Source organism: Ciona intestinalis, chromosome 1 (genome assembly GCF_000224145.3).
Source record: "Ciona intestinalis chromosome 1, KH, whole genome shotgun sequence".
Taxonomy (NCBI): domain Eukaryota; kingdom Metazoa; phylum Chordata; class Ascidiacea; order Phlebobranchia; family Cionidae; genus Ciona; species Ciona intestinalis.
In genome coordinates this window covers 5,136,504-5,157,622 of record NC_020166.2, presented here as the reverse complement: position 1 = coordinate 5,157,622, position 21,119 = coordinate 5,136,504, and the positions used below count along the sequence as shown (strand labels likewise).

The 21,119-nt window shown below is 32.6% G+C and overlaps 1 protein-coding gene and 1 non-coding gene across 2 annotated transcripts; both read right to left on the bottom strand.

Moving 5' to 3' along the window:
* Positions 1–25: 25 nt before the first annotated feature.
* Positions 26–8,525, bottom strand: LOC100183934 (peroxisomal targeting signal 1 receptor). The gene is made up of 14 exons (XM_002130660.3): positions 8,294–8,525; positions 7,661–7,807; positions 7,087–7,206; positions 6,627–6,702; positions 6,158–6,344; positions 4,929–5,054; positions 4,258–4,347; positions 3,410–3,553; positions 3,081–3,151; positions 2,593–2,715; positions 2,158–2,247; positions 1,589–1,730; positions 967–1,148; positions 26–382 (listed from the first exon to the last, which is right to left on the bottom strand). The coding sequence occupies exons 1-14, from the start codon at positions 8,409–8,411 to the stop codon at positions 148–150; spliced, it is 1,851 nt and encodes a 616-aa protein (XP_002130696.1). The 5' UTR covers positions 8,412–8,525; the 3' UTR covers positions 26–147.
* A 2,743-nt stretch (positions 8,526–11,268) lies between these two features.
* mir4160 (microRNA 4160) lies at positions 11,269–11,312 on the bottom strand. Its single transcript, NR_034556.1, has one exon. It is a non-coding gene; the product is annotated as a microRNA 4160 (primary transcript).
* Between the last annotated feature and the right edge of the window lie 9,807 nt (positions 11,313–21,119).

Below are 21,119 nucleotides of genomic sequence, written 5' to 3'. Positions count from 1 at the left end.
GTTAATGTGGTCTGCCGACTAAACATTTTTAAATGTTTCAATTTTTATTAAGATAGAAGTCTTTACGATAAAGAATAGAATGCAATTACAAAATTGAAGTAATTAGAAGAATAGGAAAGAAAAAAGATCAATTAGTTGAAATTCCGATCAGGTTGTCGGTTCAGGACTTGATGTTTGCACGTTTCGATCAATTCCAAATTTTCGTGAGAGAGCGTCCAGATCACGATTATTCGCGAGCTCATATGATTGATCATCACGCATGAATGAAACAGCCATACGAAGGGTTGACCAAATGTTATCAGACATACGACCTACTTCACCCTTTGGTCCACGACCACTTTGTTGAACGTTTAATGCTGTGAGGAAATGTTCAACTGCTTCCCTGGGGTAAAATATGAATTCAGCATAACGTTAATACCTTTACGACTTACAACTTTGCTAAACTTTAACCAGGTAGTCATTACAACAGTGCAATTACATTTTTGTTTTGAATTAACGTCGCCATGACAAAGAGGTTAGCGCGCCTTCTGCTAGCCCAAATATTACGGGTGCAAGCCTCACTTAAGATTAGCCATACTTAACAAAAAAAATACAAATCACCCACAAAGTCACATAAATGTGTTAGTTTGTAAGTGGGCAAAAGGTGTATGTAACAAAACCCTTGTATCGTATTGATTGTCATTGCTCCACCACGTGAAAACAAATAAGTTACATTCATTTAATTTTTAAAAAATGGTTGAAAAATTGTTTTAAAAACTATGGCATGCATACCATTTAAAGGGCGTACCAACATAAAATTTAAAGGGGCATACCAACGAAAATTTGTGTATTGATGGATGGTACCTTTAGATCACATTGAACATTTCTATCATAACACAAGTTTTTATTTTTTGTTGGTATGCCCCTTTAATGTGCAGAAAGGTCTTCCAGGTTAGACATAAGAAATTTAAAACTACAAATACATACTTATGTGCACCAAGGTTAATACAACTGATGCCCAGGTTGTATCTTGATCTGATGAATCCAGGATTTAATTCAAGAGCTCTTCTATAAGCTTGCACTGCTTGTTCAGATTTGTTTCCATTCGCAAGCGTAGCACCAAGTTTGTTCCATAATAATGGATCGTCGGGTCTTACAGCTAATGCTGCCTGAGAATATGATATTGAATGTAACTGTATATGTTTAAATATTCTTAACAAGGAAAAGCAAATGTGTTAGCTCTAAAGTAGGGCAGAGGTTAATGTTAAACATATGTTATTAGTTCAGTGGTTAATAGAACGCATGTCTTGTGTAGTAATAAATTAAGAGTTAATGCTCCATGGTAGGCAGAAGTTACTTTAGGAAGCGAATATTGCTTTAACCCAGTAGTCACGAATTCAAACTGTCATCCATATGAATAAATAAACAGCCATCGACAAAGTTCGTAAGTCATAAGTAACTGGGCACAAAGTATATCGAATAAGGTATCCATGTTATAATGAATTTGGTCTTACAGTAATGTAAGAATTAATCCGTAACATTTATTCTTTATCATACTGAACCTAAAAATCTGCAACTTTTTGCATTAAAACACAAGAATGTAACTAACTTGAAAGCAATCAATAGCTTTATCGTATCCATTCGATATATTGAACAAAACACCAAGTCCACACTGCACATCGGGATCAGGGTTGGTGGGTGACAACCTGGCAGCTTGTATGTATAAGTCTTGCACGTCATGGAACAGATCACTGGAATGAATGTTAATGTTAAGCTAATGTCGCATACCTTCGTATGGATAAATGGATTTACCTTTTGTTCTGACAGTCGTTACAACATGGCTAGTCTGTTTCACACACACCCACCCTGCCCGCTTACGAGTTACCACACAGGTATGGAACTTTTTATTTATTTTTATTATTATTTTCTAAAGGCCTTTTTCATATTTTTGTTTTAACATATGGTTAAGAACTTAGACAACCCATAAGAGACCACTGGGTTGGAACAAGTGTCTTGCAGAAAGACATATACACATACAATGGAAGCTTAAACCCGTAACCTGGGAGGCAGGTGTGAGGTGTCATAACCACTATGCCATGGTGTTGGCAATTCAACCAAGAGTGGTTGGAGTGCAGGTCTTTTAGTTACAATATCAATATTGACAATGAACCTATTTACCTGTTTGCCACACTACCAGTCCAATGATGAACACCTGATTCAACTTGTTCAATATTATGTTCACGTGGATTGCTTTTTAAGTCTTTATATCTGGTAAATAACACAAAGTTAAGTAAGATGATAATGCTGATAATACCACAATGATCAACAGGAAAACAAACCACAAGCAACCAAAATATTATTGTAAATAACATTACAAAAATTTGTTTTGTTTATCTCTTTGAATACAGTGATAAAGATTAGCTTAGCTTAAACAACAAAGCAAAGGAAATTAGCAGCAAAACGACAGTTATTAAAACGCGCTTTTGGTAAAAAACACATCAGTAAATCCAAATGTGTCAAAGAAAGGCATAGCTGCCCCAATACGAAGTCATATTAACTTCTAAGGTTTGCTTCTGTCCCAAACAAAATTTTGGTTTGCTGCCAAACACATACTTAGGATGAGCATAAATCCACTTCTTAAGTGTCTGGCATGCTTGAGCTTGCATGGATTCATTTGTTTCACTCACAGCAAGCGCCATCAATGCAGGAAGGTTCTCAGGTTCCAATGTTAGACATCTAAACATGGAATGTTGGGTTTAAACACTTTAACATGTAAAAAGCAAGCACAAAATAAGTTGAAAAATTAAAAGTTTAAGAATCAGTTTTCAAACCTAATTACAATTGTAACAATTTTAGAATTATACACACTAATTTAATTATATATACTAATTTAGTTCAGTTTTTAGAAAAATAGATTTGAAATGCTTGATAAACCCAGCTTATAGAGTTAATGTGAAACCACTATAACATATTTCACGACCAACAGTTAAATTTCCTACTGGCACAAGACTCAACAAGAATTGATAAAAGTCAAGGTTTCTTTATTTTAACAAATCAACAACATGTTTGTGCTATTGTAAACAGTCTCAAGGTAATATTACCTGTGCAAAGCACTTATTGCTGCACCTTCCTGTTCATTTTGTGCTTGTGTGGTTCCGAGATGTTGCCATGCCTGTTGATGGAAAAAATGTTTAATGTATTTTATAAAAGCAATAAACATCAATGGTTTATTGACTCTTATCTGCAATTATACTTGTACCAAGCAACGTGGCTGCATGTACTGATATTAACTCTGGCTTGTGTGTTGTGTTATATACATATTTACTTTTATATTTCCTTTTCTTAACCCTTTTCATATCAATTGTGTATTAAAACTACTTTACAAAACATCAATTGGGGAAACTCAATCTGCGTGGCCTTCACTTCTCACCTCAATATGATCCGGTTCACTTTGAACTGCGGCTTCAAACAGAAGAACAGCGTTTGGAAGATCACCGAGTCTCAACCTCTTCAAACCTTCCTCAAAACAATTCTTCAGATCTTTGAATGGATTTTCTTCTTTAAAATCATACTCCTGTAAAAACGTAAATAACCTCATAAAATTTTTGGTTTATATTTTCATTAAACAACAGTCCGTTCTATAAAACTACCACCTGGAAATAAACTATTTACTTATTTTTTACTGTCTAGATAACAGTTCATGTTTATTTCTATTTTATCTTTGTTTCTGTTAACTGTTGGCAGGCAAGTGGGTATAAAGAAATTAAAATCACTCAATCATAAAACAATTTTGCAAAAACCAACAAATTTTTTGACATATTCTTTTTTTATCCCCTATTCATAACACAATTTATGGGTAAAGAAACAACAGAAAAAAGGTATAAAAGGTTTCAAAAAATTAAAATATATCAGAAGCAAGCTACTTCAATACATAGCAAATAACTGCATTCATAATATGTTCATCACAAAAGGCCTTTTCACAAAAAAAGTTTAGAAAATCTGAAAAGTTTTATGTCAATTTTTTGTTTGATTTTGTAATTTGCGTTTTACCAAAAAATATTTACCACTCAGAATAACAGTTGGAATAAAAAAGAAGCCAATTAAATATTGCTTTACTCACAAAAGCTGTTTGCAATAAAATAATTTTCAGCGAGTAGGGTAGGTAACTAAGATGTTTTACAAAATATTTTAATTAATGATAAATAAAAATACGGATATCAACTTGATCAATTTAGCCTGACATCAACATAAATAGCTAACTTATTTAAACACACTTACTTTAACCTGTGTGTTGGCTGTTTCAAATTCTTGCAACCAATCATCATTCCCATGCTGCAGTTCATCATTCCAATGATCAAGAAAATCATTCTGTAAGATTTAACCAATATTTTATTTTTTAGGTGAGTAATACAAACGACATACTATTTTTTAGCACTTTAAAACTAAAGCTATGTTTTTCAAATTGTTGATACTTTTATTAACAAAAATTTGACAATTGTTGGAAAAAATTTTGAATTTAATTTGAGAACAAAGTTTGAGAATCACGGCTTGAATTGGTATAAATTGTAAAAACATGAGTGATGTTGATTATTTTGCCTCTGCTGATATGACAAACCATTATTACATATAATACTACTTATCAGGTTGTTCAGTGTTGCTAAACAACAACAATTCTTATAACAAGTATAAACCAGCGAGTAGAATCTTTAATTTTTACAAATATTTGGGTGGGGTAAGATGGGATATATTTTATATTAAAAATATATATATATCCGCAGCTCTAAAAAGTGCTTTTAATTGTCCCAAACACAAGTATTACCAGTATCCCATCTTACCTAACAGTACTATATTGTATAAGTATTAAGCAGGTTAAAGAGAGTATAGATATGACTAAAATAGATACATTTATTACAAAAATAAAATTAACCTATCTTACAAATCTCACTTACATCGTCATCCACAACGGTTGTTGCAGATTGTTCAACAAACTCGTCCGTCCAAACATCAGCGTTTAACTTGCGATCCTGCTGCAAGAATTCACTCGACCACATTTCTGATAACTTAGATGGTGAAACCTTAAAGAAATTATATCATTTTTTTACAAAGAATGATTGTATGGTTGAATATCGTTTTAGAAATTTAACAGGCAAATGACCGGAGTCGAATTAGTAATGTATCTGATCATTGCATTTTACATGAAACCATCTTTAACCCATACTTACATATGATATTTCATTGGTGCGAGAACATTTATCACTTTAGCATGGTCATAATAATAAATTTATTTATTTGTCTGTGTGTAGATAATAAGAGAACTGCATGGGAGGATTAGCATGTTTTAATTCAAAATCATAATGCCAAAATAAATTTGTTGGAAAATTTCTAAAATATCCCATTAACCTTGTGAGCTCAGCAGTCAGCACCCTACTATAAGATTGCTTGGTGTGCAAACACCAACACCATAGTTTGGGCTCTGGCTTTGTGCCTGATCATGGGCAAGGCAGGTAGGGATGCACATTATAGAATTTCGAATCTATGAGATTCGAATCCTTTTGTATTCGAATCTAATTACGGGATTCGGTATTCTGTTTAATGACGTCACTACACGTCATCTCATATACCACATTAACAATTTTTGAAACTTATTAACTCTGAAAAAAAATATTTTTGTGTTTGTGGGACTTTTGACAGTAAACGTTTCGCAACGTCTTTTCATAGCCTGCTATACGTTTCATGACGCAAAAACTACCCAATAGTACAATTTTTGATTATTTTACAGCTCATGATGCAACAAGGCTGCTATGAAAGAGTCAATAAACTGACTTTAGTGGGTAAAATTATTTTTTCCTATAAATATAAAAAGATTCGAAATTCTAGATTCGGAATTCTAGATTCGAAATAAAGTATTCTAGGATATCCTAGAATACCTAATTATTCTGTAATGTGCATCCCTAGCCCTTAATTCCGACTTTGATTGCGCAACACATTAACCCGGCAACCATTTACGTCAAGTTGTATCACAAAAACAAAGCATAGGTATGACATATAATAATATGTATGTATAAGATGCAACCGAGAAATAAACAGTGTAAGACAAAATGCAAATTTCTATATGCTAACTTGACACTTATAAATGGTATTTACATTATTTGTATTTTTGATACATTGCTTAACTCACCTCACTGTTTTGCATAAACTCGTTGGCCCACGTCTCACCGTCACCCCCCTTAGATATGTCAGCAACAAACTTCATAAAATTAGTGGAAGATAATTTTGGATCATAAGCTGCCGACTTGACCATGTTTGCTGCAGCTTCTTTTAATTCAGATGAAGATCTTTGCTCTGTTTCATCCAACTCTTTGATCCTACCATGATAAGGAAAAGTTTCATCTCTAAGTCTTAATACATTAATATTTTGACATTAAAATGGCCACAACTTTATACAAATTAACAAGTATGTTATTGTTCAATACATTTGCTTTACTTTCTAATTTAAATGTTAAATTTACAGAATCAGCATAGTACACAATTCAATTTCATTTCTATATCCATGTTATAAACATTAAGGTTATAAAAAACCATACTTCATACAATTTTACAACTTTTTCAATATTATGTTTTTGTTGTTACGTTATTACAATATTTACCACGATTGCTCAAGTTCGTGAACACGAGATTGCTCTACAAACTCGTTTGTAAATTGTTCATGAAGTGGAACATTAGCTGCAAATTATCAATGTGTTTAAATTATAAATCAGCTTGTATAAAAGGTTGGTACATTATTGTACATATACTGGTCTACTGTAGACTACGTACTTTCAAATAACTGTTTTTAATAAAAAAATATGCCTTTATATCATATGAGAAGTTTTACAATACTGTATACAATGTTTAACACTGGTACTATGTGCTTATTCTACACTGCTTATCTTCTATATGGGTGAATATATAAGAAACCACTTGGTTCGAGAAACTGTTAATTGTCATGCTTTAGAATTCAAACACCTATCCTATCGCTGTCAGTGATGAGCATCAAACTCTGTATCTTAAGGTTATGATGCTACTTAACCACTAACCACAGCAAAGAAAGATACAGTAGGTGCCTACAGTGTTGCAAAAATTCGTGGGCCCAAGCTGCATCTTCATCTTTATGTTTCACAGTAGCAGGTTGATGAAGCGTTCTCGTAAACTCATTACTCCATTCTTGTGATCGAACATCTGGTATACCTGAACAAGTAAAGAAAATTATGTTGTCTAAAAATAAATAAATATATTTATCTACTGATCCTTTTTACTTATTCAACCCTAATAAAGTTTAATCTTAACTTTATAATATAGTTAAACTAGTTATAATTTTAATAATGCAAATATGTCAGAAATTTAAACATAACTTCTGTGTTGATAATTTACCAAATTTTTTCTGCTCATCTATTCAACCCAAATAAATATGCAGGATGATACTTGTAACTCTACAGGCAAAAGACTTTACAATGCAAATATTAAAAAAAAACTCAAAATAACACATGGCAGGGCAGCTACCACCACAATACAGTAATACTTTTCATTCTGTTAAATATTTTGAATTACTATTATTTTGAATTTCAGGTAATTTTGTTTAAAATTAGAAATTGTAAAACAAGCCTTAAAAAACTAATCCAACCGTAACTTAGATTCATATTACCAGAGTGGGGGTGTATGGTTGGTTGCTGTAAACGCTGCATTTCATGCAACAGTGCATCCATATTGAAGGTCCTTGGTTGAACATGTCGACGAGAATGTTGTTCGGACAAAAACTCATCCACGAAACCTTGTTCATCCGAACGAAAATCTTTAAAAGAAATTAATTAGTTTTTAACTTTTTTGTGTGCAATTTTTTTTAACTAGGCTATATAATATCAAAGTCAGTCGCCAACTTAATACTTTTTTGTTTGATACACAACAGTAAATACAAAATGATTTGGTGGCTATTGATAAAAAGTAAGAAATGTAAAGATAAAAAGGAGCATCAGTGAAGAAGGCACCGGTATGTTACAGATTAGTCTGGTGGATAATGTTAAAGATTGGTACTTAGGGGTCACCTGTCATTAGTTAGGAAGTAGGGCCTAGTTGTTATATAAGCATTTAGCCATTGGCCCAAATGGGTATGAGTTAGCAGTTAGTGGTTGGTTCTTGGTTGTTACATTTAGCGGTCAGCAAATAAGGTAGAGAAAGATTCTTGAAAAGCTTTAAAGTGCATAATAACTGGGATTATGTAATTGATTTTGAACAATATGAATTAGAAAGGTATTACAGCAGAAAACAGAAGTTCATTCACCTGGCCTTCTCAAACCTTCATGTTGGAATGCCTGATCATGTTTAAAATGTTGACTTGCATGAACTAATGCATTTGACGTTCCACAATCTCCGGCTACAAGGTCTTTTAAGACAGACATTTTAGATGAAAGTAAAACCTGTGCTGAACAACCACGGTATGTAGGCAATGACGTCAGCAAATTGTGATTACTTGTCAATTTTCAGTGAAACGCAGATGAACAAGAGAGCTGTATTCTAATGAATAAGCATGTCTATTACAACTTTAACCATAAAGATGGCACGTAATACCAAAATCTCTTTGGTAAAACGTATGAAAGGCACATGCATAGCACAAACAGGCATATATTTCGACCCCACTTGCATTCGCGTATAAAAAAAACACATTTATTATTGCGTTTTCAACCAACGCTTGTTTAGCTGTAACCTAAAGAGTCGGCCCGATTGCAAAATCCTATTGCTTAAAAGAGCATGCAAACGAAAAATGAAAATTCGTATACGGGTCGCGATGCTCAATTATAATTTAAAGGTATCATCAAAGTTCCCTAAAACGACACAGCTTTAAAAAAATGCAGGAAAAAATCGCTGGTGTAAAAAAATCGACTATTTTGACAATGGATGGGAATCCCCGTAAGACAAAAAAGGAACTGAAATTTGAGCGTTTCTAAATTCTAGACTATTCTAAAGTATCCGGCTATTAGTTGTGAGATGATTATTAGAAAAAACAGGTATTTACAAACAAGGATGTTGAGGTGTTTTAAAAAATGCAGTGGCCACCCAAGCACTCCTAACCCACATATCCGTTAATTTTAACATTTTTTGATTAAGTGTGTCGACTGATTAATAGTGTAGGCTACAATAAATGCTGCTTTGCTACATATCGTAGTAATGTAAAACTCTGTTCTGCGTGCAATGCCTGTGTTAAAATCTGAACTGTGTCAAACTTTGAAAGTTGCAAAAACTAAGAACTATTTTATGCAGAGTGTTGGTTATACGTCATGACCTTTTACGCCAGCAGGCACAGAAATTGAGGTTTGATAATGACATGGAAGTTCAGTAATTTCCCACAGAAAGATCGTAATTTGCTTGCGGAAGCGCCCATTCTAAAACAATTCGCAAAGGAACATTATAGTTTCCTTTGATACCCGTTTGATCGTGCCAAATCTGTTCAACGGTCACATTATCCAGAAAATATTGCATATACAATCGGGTTCAAAATGTATCGTTCTCAAACTGGACTTACGGGTTTTCAGTGCTGATTGAGATAGAAAGCTGTAGATCGAAAATAAGGAAATTGGTCGAAGTGTTTGAATAAAACCCAGTTTCCTATCAATTGTTACAAGGCCCTTTAAATGGTAGTGATTATTAAGTAGCCTATATGCTTCATTTTGCAAACCAAGAACAACAAAGTTGGTACAAATTTTGTTGAAAGATTTGTAAGTTTAAATTTACTTGCTGTAACTTGCATGTTTTACAGATGAACAAACTACTGCTCGTCGCTCTTTTGCTCGGCATGCTTATGATGGTGCAAGAATCAGATGCTTTTTTATTTTGGAGGCGTCGTAGAAGACGGCATAGGAGACGGCGATGGTATTATTGCTACCACGGCGGTGAGCAAACCTATATTGTAACTGTGCACATCCTTGTTTGTCAGTTTCTGTTTTTCTAATAATCATCTTACAACCAATAGAAACACGCCTAACTTGCGTTTTCGTTTTATTTGCAGATCAGAACAGCGAAATCGAGCCAGAAGAAGGTATGAAACTAATGTTGACATGATTTTACAGCGATTAATATTTGTTTGGGTTCACTTATGTGCCTAGCTATCTTGTATATAATAATATAGTATTACCACATATGTATGCGTAACATAATGTCGTAATAATTTAAACATTTTTTATTCAGACTCTGACGTAAACTTTGAAAAAAACGATGCTTTGAAAGGTTGGTTTAGAACTTTTGCAAAACGTTTAATGTGATTGCATTTTTTACACGTATTGTTTCGATTTAGAAAACCTGGTTGAGCAGTAGTGGAAATGCTTCACGGGATGACGGGTAAACATATATTTGCACCTATGTTTTTGATGTGAGATTTGTGGAACATAGATTACAGTTATTTTGAAAAGATAATAAAAAAAAACAATATTTTTGTGTGAAACTAATTTACCGACGGCTCTATATTTTTACGCAGACAAGAAGCTCACAAAGATTGAATGATACTGCCTTTTGTTTATGTTTGAATGAATAAATTACCAGCAGCAACAACTGTAGCGTGTAATGTGTTCTTAAGCTATAACAAGTGAAGTTATTATCCAAATATCTAGTCAAGCACAACATACATATTAAGGAATTTGGACACTACATAATATAGTAGGGTGGTGGAAGATGGGGCACTTGTCAGACGAGACCTTTTTTATTTATTTTTTACAGACTCTCAATTAGGCGCCGCGGGTCGAAATGAAACACACGGAAATAAAATTGTCAACATAAAAGTGCTTTAAAAAGCGAGTAGTGCTGTGGGGTAATATGGAAAACCGTAAGAACTTAAATTCCAGATTTCCTGATCATATAGTTTGACCAAGTAACAGCGCAATTTAGGAATTGTGAAGATAGGTTAATAGAATTCTATAAACATTCTTTATTTACTTCCAAATTGGATAAGAAACAAAATGAAAATGTGTCATTCTACACACCAGACAATAAATTTTCTCTCGTTTTTGTGGCCTTACAATGATAATTACTCTTACTACGCCGAACTAGAAATATCTCTAGTAGTCCGGGCTCCCACATTGAGCGATGGTAGACAATAAGATTAGTTTTATATGTTTTAGGTTGCATTATTTTTATCAATTGCGGTTTTAAACAAGTAAGCAAAGTTTTTCACAAAAATATTATATAAAATATTTATTAAACAAATGATATTGCTGACGATTTTAATTGTTCACAAAGTTACAACTGATGCGAGATATCTCGCGGCATCCATGTTTGTTTCAATCTTCCATTCGTTGATCATTCCATCATAAACTTCAATTGTTGTTTCTGATTCACTGTCACCAGAACTAAAGCAATGTGATTAAGATAAGCTGATGATGGGAAATGGTGATATTTAACTAACATATTTATTGAAACATTGCTCTACCCAACTATTGGTGAAAAAGAGGTTTTGTTTTTAGGATCCGGCGGCGGGGCTCAGTGGTTAAGGTGCCTGCATCAAAAACTAAAGTGTCCCCGGTTCGATGTTGGGATAATAGGCCAAATCTGGCCTAAATTCCAGGTGCTTAACAAGGACCTCACCCATAAAGAAAAGGTTTTGTTTTGATTTTATCTTTTGATCAAACTTCATCTTAACTTGTTTTATTTATGTTTATCTTTTTTTTATCAAATTTGGAGATAAGTATACAAATTATTCTTGGTATTTTATATGTTTAAGCAGGTAGGCCAAACCCATACATTTTGAATTAAACTAAGAAGTACAAGCAACCTGTTCTTTAATGAAATAAATACTGTATATTTTTTAATATATATACAAAAACTAATGCCAATGAAATTTGTACAGAAACCAACAAGTAAAACACTCAAGTACATTATAAGCCTTAATGACCTTTTAAATATAATAAGAACTTTGTTTCATAAATACATTTTCAATTAAAATCTAAAGTTACATTTTTTTATAAAGTTTATGAGATAACTATTATGTAAGGAAGTTAGTTTTACTACATGTAGAAGACATAAACATAGAAGACAATTAAAATGAAATTATTTTTTAAAGGTTACAACAGAATAAATTGTTTTGTGTAACCAAGTTTATAAATTATAGGCATATTTACCCTCCAATGACGTATATCTTCTTATTTACAACACAGGCACAAGCACCTTTTCGTTTGTAGTTCAAGCTGCTAACAATGGACCAGGTTTTTGTTTGAATGTTAAAACGTTCAACGCTCTTTAATCCTTCACCACCTTGAACACATTATACAAAGTGATGAAAAAATTTTGCAAGACAAGATAAATTAAACTCCATTGCAAGATAACTTAACTAGCATTTCTTTCCTTAATCAAATGATATTTTGGTGACTTATACACATTTCTAGTGGCAGAAATATATTGAATTGTTATAGAATAGACAATATAAAAGTGCACATAAATAATGCCAGTAAATAAAAATCTGCAATTTCATGCCACATATAGAAAACAACATTGATGACTTACCAATGGCATAAATTTCACCATTGTAAACAACACCACATAATCCTCTCCTTTTCTGTTTCATTGGTTTCAGCAACTTCCATTTCCCTTCACTTGGTTGAATACTTTCCATTGAATTTAATTTATGCAAACCATCACAACCACCAAATACAAACAAGCTACCTAAACATAAGTATGCATGTAAACCTTTTATTTGATCACAACCAACTATAAACCAAGAACAATTTCTTTAAATATTTAAGTGATGGTTGTACACAGAATTACTAACCCAACATACAATGTTTCATCTACATTGTCCCTAACACTTAAGTTTTAAAAATTGAAAATTATGATGTTTCTATTTAAGCCTCATGCAACTATTGTGTAAAATATTTAAATATAATGTAAACCCTACAAAGACATGATTTAGGCAAGAGTTGACCTCTATTACTTTAACACCCAGGTTTATATGTGTCCAAGCAAGATGAATTACTATTTTTTTAAAACAACAATAGAAAACAAACTAATTTGTTCGGTGTGTCCTATGATCTTTGTTTTCACAAATTTTATATTTTTTTATGAGATTAAAATCCTTCTGATGGTACGAAATTACATATAAATTGGTTGTTATACCAACCCTTATAAGAAACTGTTGCATGTTGATATCGTGTGGTTTTCATTGGAACAATTTTTGTCCATGTGTTCAACCCTGGTTTATAGAACTCAGCAGATGATAATTCATTACCACTCCACCCACCTGTCACATAGATTTGACCTGAAATGACAACCTATTAAAGTTCATAAATAGTTCATGATAAACCAAAGAAAAAACCTGTAATAAATGGACACTTACTTTCACCTTACAATGTTCAGATCAAACGTTTTTAATAATTTGTATCTTGTAAGAAACAGAAAACACAGAATACTTATTGACTATAACTTGTTTGACACAAAAACACTGCGTAATAAGTGGCAACATTGATAGGAAATTGGCGAAATAAAGTAGGTAAACATCAAATGTAAGATTTGTTAAGCAGTATTGGCTGAAACCATAATTTTTCACCAGCATTTTTTTCTAACCTGATGCAGAGGAAGTACAGCTTTCAGTTTATAATATAATTTCTCGTGAAATATGGTATGCCATTGAAGACCGCCAATAACAATCCACCAACATAATGCTTAACATAATGAGGAACCAACCATTCAATACAGCAGATGATGCACACCATCGATCAACAACCATAGATGACAGATTATTCCAACAAACATTAACATGATTTAAATCCAAACATTCAACACTGTTGGTCCCCCTACCCGCTCCACCACCACCAGCCACATACACACAGTTTTTGATCTTTGCACTGATTGAACCCCACCTTTCATAGAAGGATGCCTGCAAATCAAAATTATGAAACTCAGGTGTGAAATAATTAATATAGCATCCTGGGTTTCAACGGAACTCATTTGTAGCATAAAATTTGGATGAACAGTAATCACGCAGTAATAATAGGTACAGGTTAGAAGTTAATATTATTCATATTGTGGCAGATGCATAATGATTTATTCGAGCGGTAAACTAAAAGAGCAAAGAAATGCGAAAGATGCAGATTTTATACAAAAGATTATGATAGAAAAAAAGCACTCGCCTTGCTTCGGCACACACTCGCTAATTGTGCCATTTTAAATCTAAAAACTGAGTCTAAAAATCATAAATATATTTTATGATTTGATTTAAATCACTACCGTGCTCAAAAACATTTAAACACCTACCTTTGTTTCTCTAAAATGTTTCTCCAAGACATCATAAATATGGACGTTATGCTTTGCTTCAAAACCACCCACAATCATGAATTCAAATGTCACTATGTTGCAGTAGAAGTTATCCATAAGATGTTGTAACAACAAAAGTATACAAAACAACAACCACAGCAAATATAAACTTAATAATGATTATGTAAACAGAATAATTTAATATTCTTTTGTATATGAAATGATAAAGAATTTTTTTTAATTTTAAAATTTATCAAATAAAAATATCGGAGTTATAACTCGTCAGGGTTATAACAATGGTTCAAAGAACATTTAAATTTTATAATATATCGAAACTGTACAAGCCAAGATTCTTTACAGATTTTAAAAATTAAAAGGGTGCACAAGATATTTATGTAATATAATTATAATTTAAATTAAATTTTTATACACATCCAAGTTCAAAGCCTATTTAGCTGCACATTGTGCGACATCATGAATAGAAATCATATAAATTACCTTTACTAGCTTCACCTGATACTACTCGTTGATTTGTTTTAATATGAGTGATGTATTCTGGGTTGAGAACTCCAATAAAAAAATCAGTTTTTTGAATCCATTCCTGGATAAAACTTAAATGTTGAATAATTATGAAAGCCAATTTTTAACATATATGTTGCATCATATAAAACTGCATTGCTGTGTTTAAAAAAGTACAGAGAATCAAAATGTAATTACAACACAATCATTGGCCAGTGGCATCAATTATTTTTGTGATATTTCTTTTTGCAAAACTTTGACAACAAAATAAGGAAAATTTTACAAAATACGATTTTTATTTTTTAACTTTTATTCATTTAAAAATTTTGAATTTTCTTTTTATTAATAACACACAGCAATATAAATTTGTTTACAAACAGGTAGACTAAATAATTATAAAAAAATAGTCATATATATCTATATAACTTGTTTTACATTTTCCATAAAATGTACCTCAGGGTTTTCAACAACTTCTTTAAGTAATGCCAATGACAATTTCTTGACATCAATCACTTGAAATAACCGTTTAATGAATTGGTGTCTTTGTGCCACATCATGTTTGATCCAACTTAATATGGCCTTTAAAATTGAATCCTGGCAAAAATCCTGGAATTGATAAAAAGGGATATTGAATTTCAAAACTATAGATAACTGTGGCAACCAATTATAACAAACACTAGTTGAAGCATTTGGCTTTTAACCAGGGTATTCCGGGTTTAAAGACTACTTTTGAAAACATTGTGGCATGTACAAAGTTGGCTAATTTACTTAACGGAATTTGCTTTAACCCAGTGGTATACTATAATGGATTGTTTAAATTGTCGCGCTAAAAAAAACAATGTATACTCACTAAGTTACATAATTCTTACAAGGATTTGATTCCAGTATTTTACAATTTCAATTTAAACCTTTTTCTGTTTTAATGTAATCAGAGCTTCAGCCTCATCTATGGACAGTTCCTTGAAATTCAATCCTTTTGAAACTGATTCTAAGTTGTCAACAATGAATTTGTCACATTTGTTTATCAACTCCAAAAGCTGGTACCTTTGTGCAAAGGAACGGTAACTAACACAGTTTCCAATAGCAAGTGTTTTGTTGAAGAAACTAACACAATATCCTTTCACATCTAAGAACATTTTTTTTACAACAAGCCGAAAAAAAACTTTGGTAAAGTAAGTACAGAAGTTACCATCAAACTGCAAGTAATCTGAAGCTTCGTAAAGTTGGTAAACCGTTTTATCGCTTATATCGATCACTTGTAAATAAATGAAAGTGAACAATGTATCTAATATTGAAGTCTTTATCTCCTTTACTTCAACTTCTTCATTGAAACCTTCCTTGAACTGAAAACAAAATAGCAGTTTATATAAACTAAAATTATTACAATCTGCGTTCAGTGTCCTAGAACTAAAACCTATTTATTATTCTTTTAAAAGGCGTTCTGGACTTCTGGTCAATTCTGGTTGAAATCTAGAAATGCCTAGGCATGTTATAGCATGGGTATTTCAGCGTGAATTATTATTGTCTGCTTGATTCAGTGGCACAGCCTGCATTATCCGATAAACAAATGTAATGTCTGATTTATACCTGTGTTCTATGGATAATGTAAGTAACGGTTATAAAAGTAAGAGAAAGTCACTTTGCAAGTTCTTTCAAATTAAATGTAGATATTAGAAGTCATTAGTCACTCATTGGAATTTGCCATTCTTTGCAGTTGTTTTTTTTAGCTATTTTTTGATGTTTTGATTAAATAGCTTAATTATTGTTTTACTATTTAGAAGGTTAAGTATGCATGTGAACATTGAAAGTTGATACATTAGTAACATTACCCCAGTTGTAAACATTTTTTCATAATAATCAGAATATCCAGCAAGAATAGTTTTCTGAGCTGAAACTTCTCCATCTTCCAATTTGAATGTAACATCAGTTAACACTTTGCTTTCACGCAACCTGAACAGTGATTTGTCGTAATTTATGTATTATAAAACGATTCACTTTAAAAATACTCAAGCAATACTGATAAGTGCCTAAAATTCAAATATTTCCATAACAAGAACAACAATGGTTTTCTGTCATTTGATTTAATTTAGACACAGTTTTTAATTTCCTTCTGTTATTGTTATAAAAGTTAAACATTCTTTTACTTTTCATTTTTTAAAGAAATATAAAACAGTCCTACTAAAACACACGAAAGGGGGGCCTGGTGAGCATACTAAACAGATTATACTTAAATACGGTTTATGGGAGTTGTGAGGATACATTGTATAATTCTTTGAATGTTCTTTGTTTACTACCAAATGGGATGAAAAAAAGGCAAACGGTGTCCCATTTCCCCCACCCTGCTATATTTTCATATTTAAAAACCTTAACTCGGGGTCTCATTAAGCTAAAAATCTGTGTCGGGTTAACAGGTTTTACACGCACTTTTTGGTGCATTTTGCATACGGAAAGCTCCCTATTCACAAAATTATCACCAGGCTTGTTTTACTACAACCTAAATAATAGGGAGATTTTAGACAATTTGAATGAACCTGTTTAACTTTGTAAGTACACGTCCCTCATGACAGCTTTTGAATTGCTCCACATGTTTATCATTTGAATCCATTTATTTAAGTATTGGTGATACTCATGAAAAGCCTTCATAAAAAAGAGCTTACTTTTTTAACTTATACTGGAGGATAGGAGGGGTTGTATTATTTAACCATAGTACATTACTTTACTATGATATAAAGGGGCATACAAACGAAAAATCAGAATTTGTGCATTGATAGGAATGCTCAGATGTGATCTAAAGGTACCATAAAAGTTTCAAATCTTTTAAAAAATGAGTTTCTAAACAGCAAATTCAACTGCTAGAGTAAAAAAAATGGCCTTGGTGCAATGCATCAGATTTCCCATAAGAAAAAAATTCACTCAAATTTGATCGTTTATATTTTCAAAATACTATTGAAAATTCAAACTTTATTTCTGATTTGGAATATTGAATGCTTCTTCTTTAAGAATAAATAATATATATAAAAAAAAGGTAAAACATAGACTTTATTATGCTTTGATTTTCAATTGAACGTAGCTAGCACAGTTGGTTAGCTTGCCTGCCTCAAACCCACAGGTAATAGGTTCAAGGCTCGTCGTTGCTACCATTGTTGGCGTATGTTTCCTTGGGCAAGACGCTTAATGGCAATTGCTTAAACCTAGTGATCACTAATCGGTTGTCTAAAATATCAGCTACACATAAAAAAAATCTACAAAAAAAGAAAATAATCACCCACAAATAGGGATGCACATTACAGAATTTCGAATCCATGAGATTCGAATCCTTTTGTATTCGAATCTTATTACGGGATTCGGTATTCTGTTTAATGACGTCATTACACGTTATCTCATATACCATAGTAACAATTTTTGAAACTTATTAATTTTGAAAAAAAATATTTTTGTGTTTGTGGGACTTTCGAGAGTAAACGTTTCGTAACGTCTTTTCATAGCCTGCTATACGTTTCATGACGCAAAAACTACCCAATAGTACAATTTTTGATCATTTTACAGCTCATGACCCAACAAGGCTCCTATGAAATTTCTTTTTCCTATAAATATAAAAAGATTCGAAATTCTAGATTCGGAATTCTAGATTCGAAATAAAGTATTCTAGGATATCCTAGAATACCTAATTATTCTGTAATGTGCATCCCTACCCACAAAGTAGCATACTTGGCAACTTGTAAGCTGGAACGAGGAGTATGAACATTCGTGTTATATCGACTGTCGTTTTCCGGCCACGCAAGGATGAAAAAATTTACACGCATTCATATATAAATTATGCTGAATCAGCACTTAATTCCCTGTTAGTTATTTTTTAACACTTTTTTATACTAAAATATTTATTATGTCTTACTGGTACCTGCTGTACCATTTTTCATATAAAAAGTAAGTTGCTTGTGTTGAACATTAGGTTTGAAAAGTTGCTGAGTCAGCATATTCTGGTGATGCAGCTAGGTTCAATCGAAAAAATAAAACATATAGAATAAAGTTTATATGTTCACAAAGAAGAAGCATTCATTATACCAAACCTAAAATAAAATTTGATTTTTCTTTAGTGGTTTAGACACTAGAAACGAACATAGTTCTTTTTTAATGGGAAATCCTATGCATTGTTGAAGCAGCCATTTTTTTACTCCAGCGGGTGTTTTCACGTGTTTTTTTAAGCTGTAATATATTGAGAAATTTTAATGGTACCTGTAGGTCACATTTGGGCATCTCTATCCACATACAAATTTCATTTTTCGTTGGTATGCCTTTTCAAAATAAACAACTTTCAGTTGTATAAGTTGTATAGTTGAGTTGTCTACAATTGAAACACGAGAGCAGGGGTTTAATAAACGGCCACGTCCTATTATAAAGTATCTAAAGATTAATAGCTTTTGTAAATCTGGAAGCTTATTTTGTTTTTAACCCGTGAACATCGTCAACACCTTAAAATGTTTTTATATTCGTGAAGACGCTAAATACCTATCTCTAGTCAAAGTTAGTATAGACCAAGTTAGGAAACGGCGCTCGTGTCCGCCATTACGGAGCCCACAAAGCGTGAATCGCCTATACAAATGCATGGTCGGCATGTGTTCATTTATTTCTTGTAAGCGATACAAAGCTAGAAAACACGTATAGCGGTTGTTTTAACATATAAAATATAATTTCTAATATAAATCTTGTTATATAATATTAAATCTAGGAATTAATGTGAAGTAAATCAGTATTTTGACTGGTTTTCGGCGTACAGTGTGGTTTAACAGGGTACTTTACGTTGGTGATTAAGACCAGAGTCGTATAAACACCGAGTAGTCCAACTGCCGTCTATGTGTGTCCAAAATAGAGCAAAAGTGGTGACTTTGACAAAGGGTTTAAACGAACTTGTTAAGTTTTGTTTGTGTTTTCCTATTGTGGGAAGGTGTAAAACAGCTTCTATTTACCTTACCAAACATTTTTTAGAAAAAGTGTATAAATTTAGCCGCATTAAATGACTAAAATGTCGCAAATCAACCGCTTCTAATTCTAATTTTTGACTTTTTTTGACACAGAAAACAAATAACCCATCTTTTTTACATTTTTCAACATTTAAATTTGTTTTTAGGCCCAAGTTTTTCTGTAATTTACCGAAAAACATACATTTTCGCTATACCTACTGTGTTATTTTGGACCCAAATTGCCGTTCAATTTGTGTTTTACGTAACAATGGGTTGGACTACTCGGTATTTCTATGGCTCTGATTAAGACTAGCAGCAATCAGCTTAGTTTACATAATAATATATGATCGTACCTACGAACCTACAGAGCCATTCTTTACTACATTTATAATCCAACATGAGTGGACATGCAGCTCCAAACTGCTTAAGTACCAGCAGATAAGGTGTTCGCGTTTTCCGATTTCATAAAGACCCGGAACGCAGAAAAGGTAGCTTACTAATTCAAGCAGAGGACCAAAAATAGTAACTTAGTATTGTTTTCCTCAATGTCACTTCGATATTAGGCAAATTTTACAAAGATACCTTAAGTTTCGTTGCCGGGTATACGCGTTGAGTTTGTGAGCCAAAAAGTAAAATCACGGAAATTTACATGCAAAACTGCAGCTAGATACACCCGTTTATGGTAATATTATGCGTTTTTGTTTGTATTTTTATATTTTAAACATGTTCTTTTATGTTTTTGGTTAGTAAACTTGATATTTTCTGTTTTTTTACTCTTGAATCGATTGAGTGTTCAATAAAAGTTGATTATTTTTGTGAGGTTTATTATTGTGGTAAGATATAACATTAGTAGAAAGCCATTTTTACGCGCAGAAGTGCTTGGTTTTTAAAAAATCGCAATATTTAAACGAAAAACAGCACCCAGCAATAATAAAATGCTATGCCGTGGGCTCCGTAATGGTGGCGACTATGACGTCATAGACGCGAGACAATGGATAACAAGACTCGTTGTTTTACAATCCGTTTCCTAACTTGGTCTATACTAACTTTGTCTCTAGTAGGCCGTGGCGCAACTGATATAACAAGAGATCACAGATCTAATGCATGAGCACAGTATAAACTAAAAACTAATTAGCATAGTAGTGTAACGTATTCTTTGTTGTAACGTATATTCGTTGTTGTAACGTATTCTTTGTTGTGTCTGTGTGCGCATTGAGTTGCATCTAGCGGACATCCAGGTTCCGCATAGTCTGAAATCTGAATAACCTTAGTTTTTTTCGGTCATTATATTTTTGGACACGCTAGCGGGCGGTACGTTGTAAACCGGCCGGTACGTTGTAAAGTCATTATATTTTTGGACACGCTAGCGGGTGGTACGTTGTATAGCGGGCGGTACGT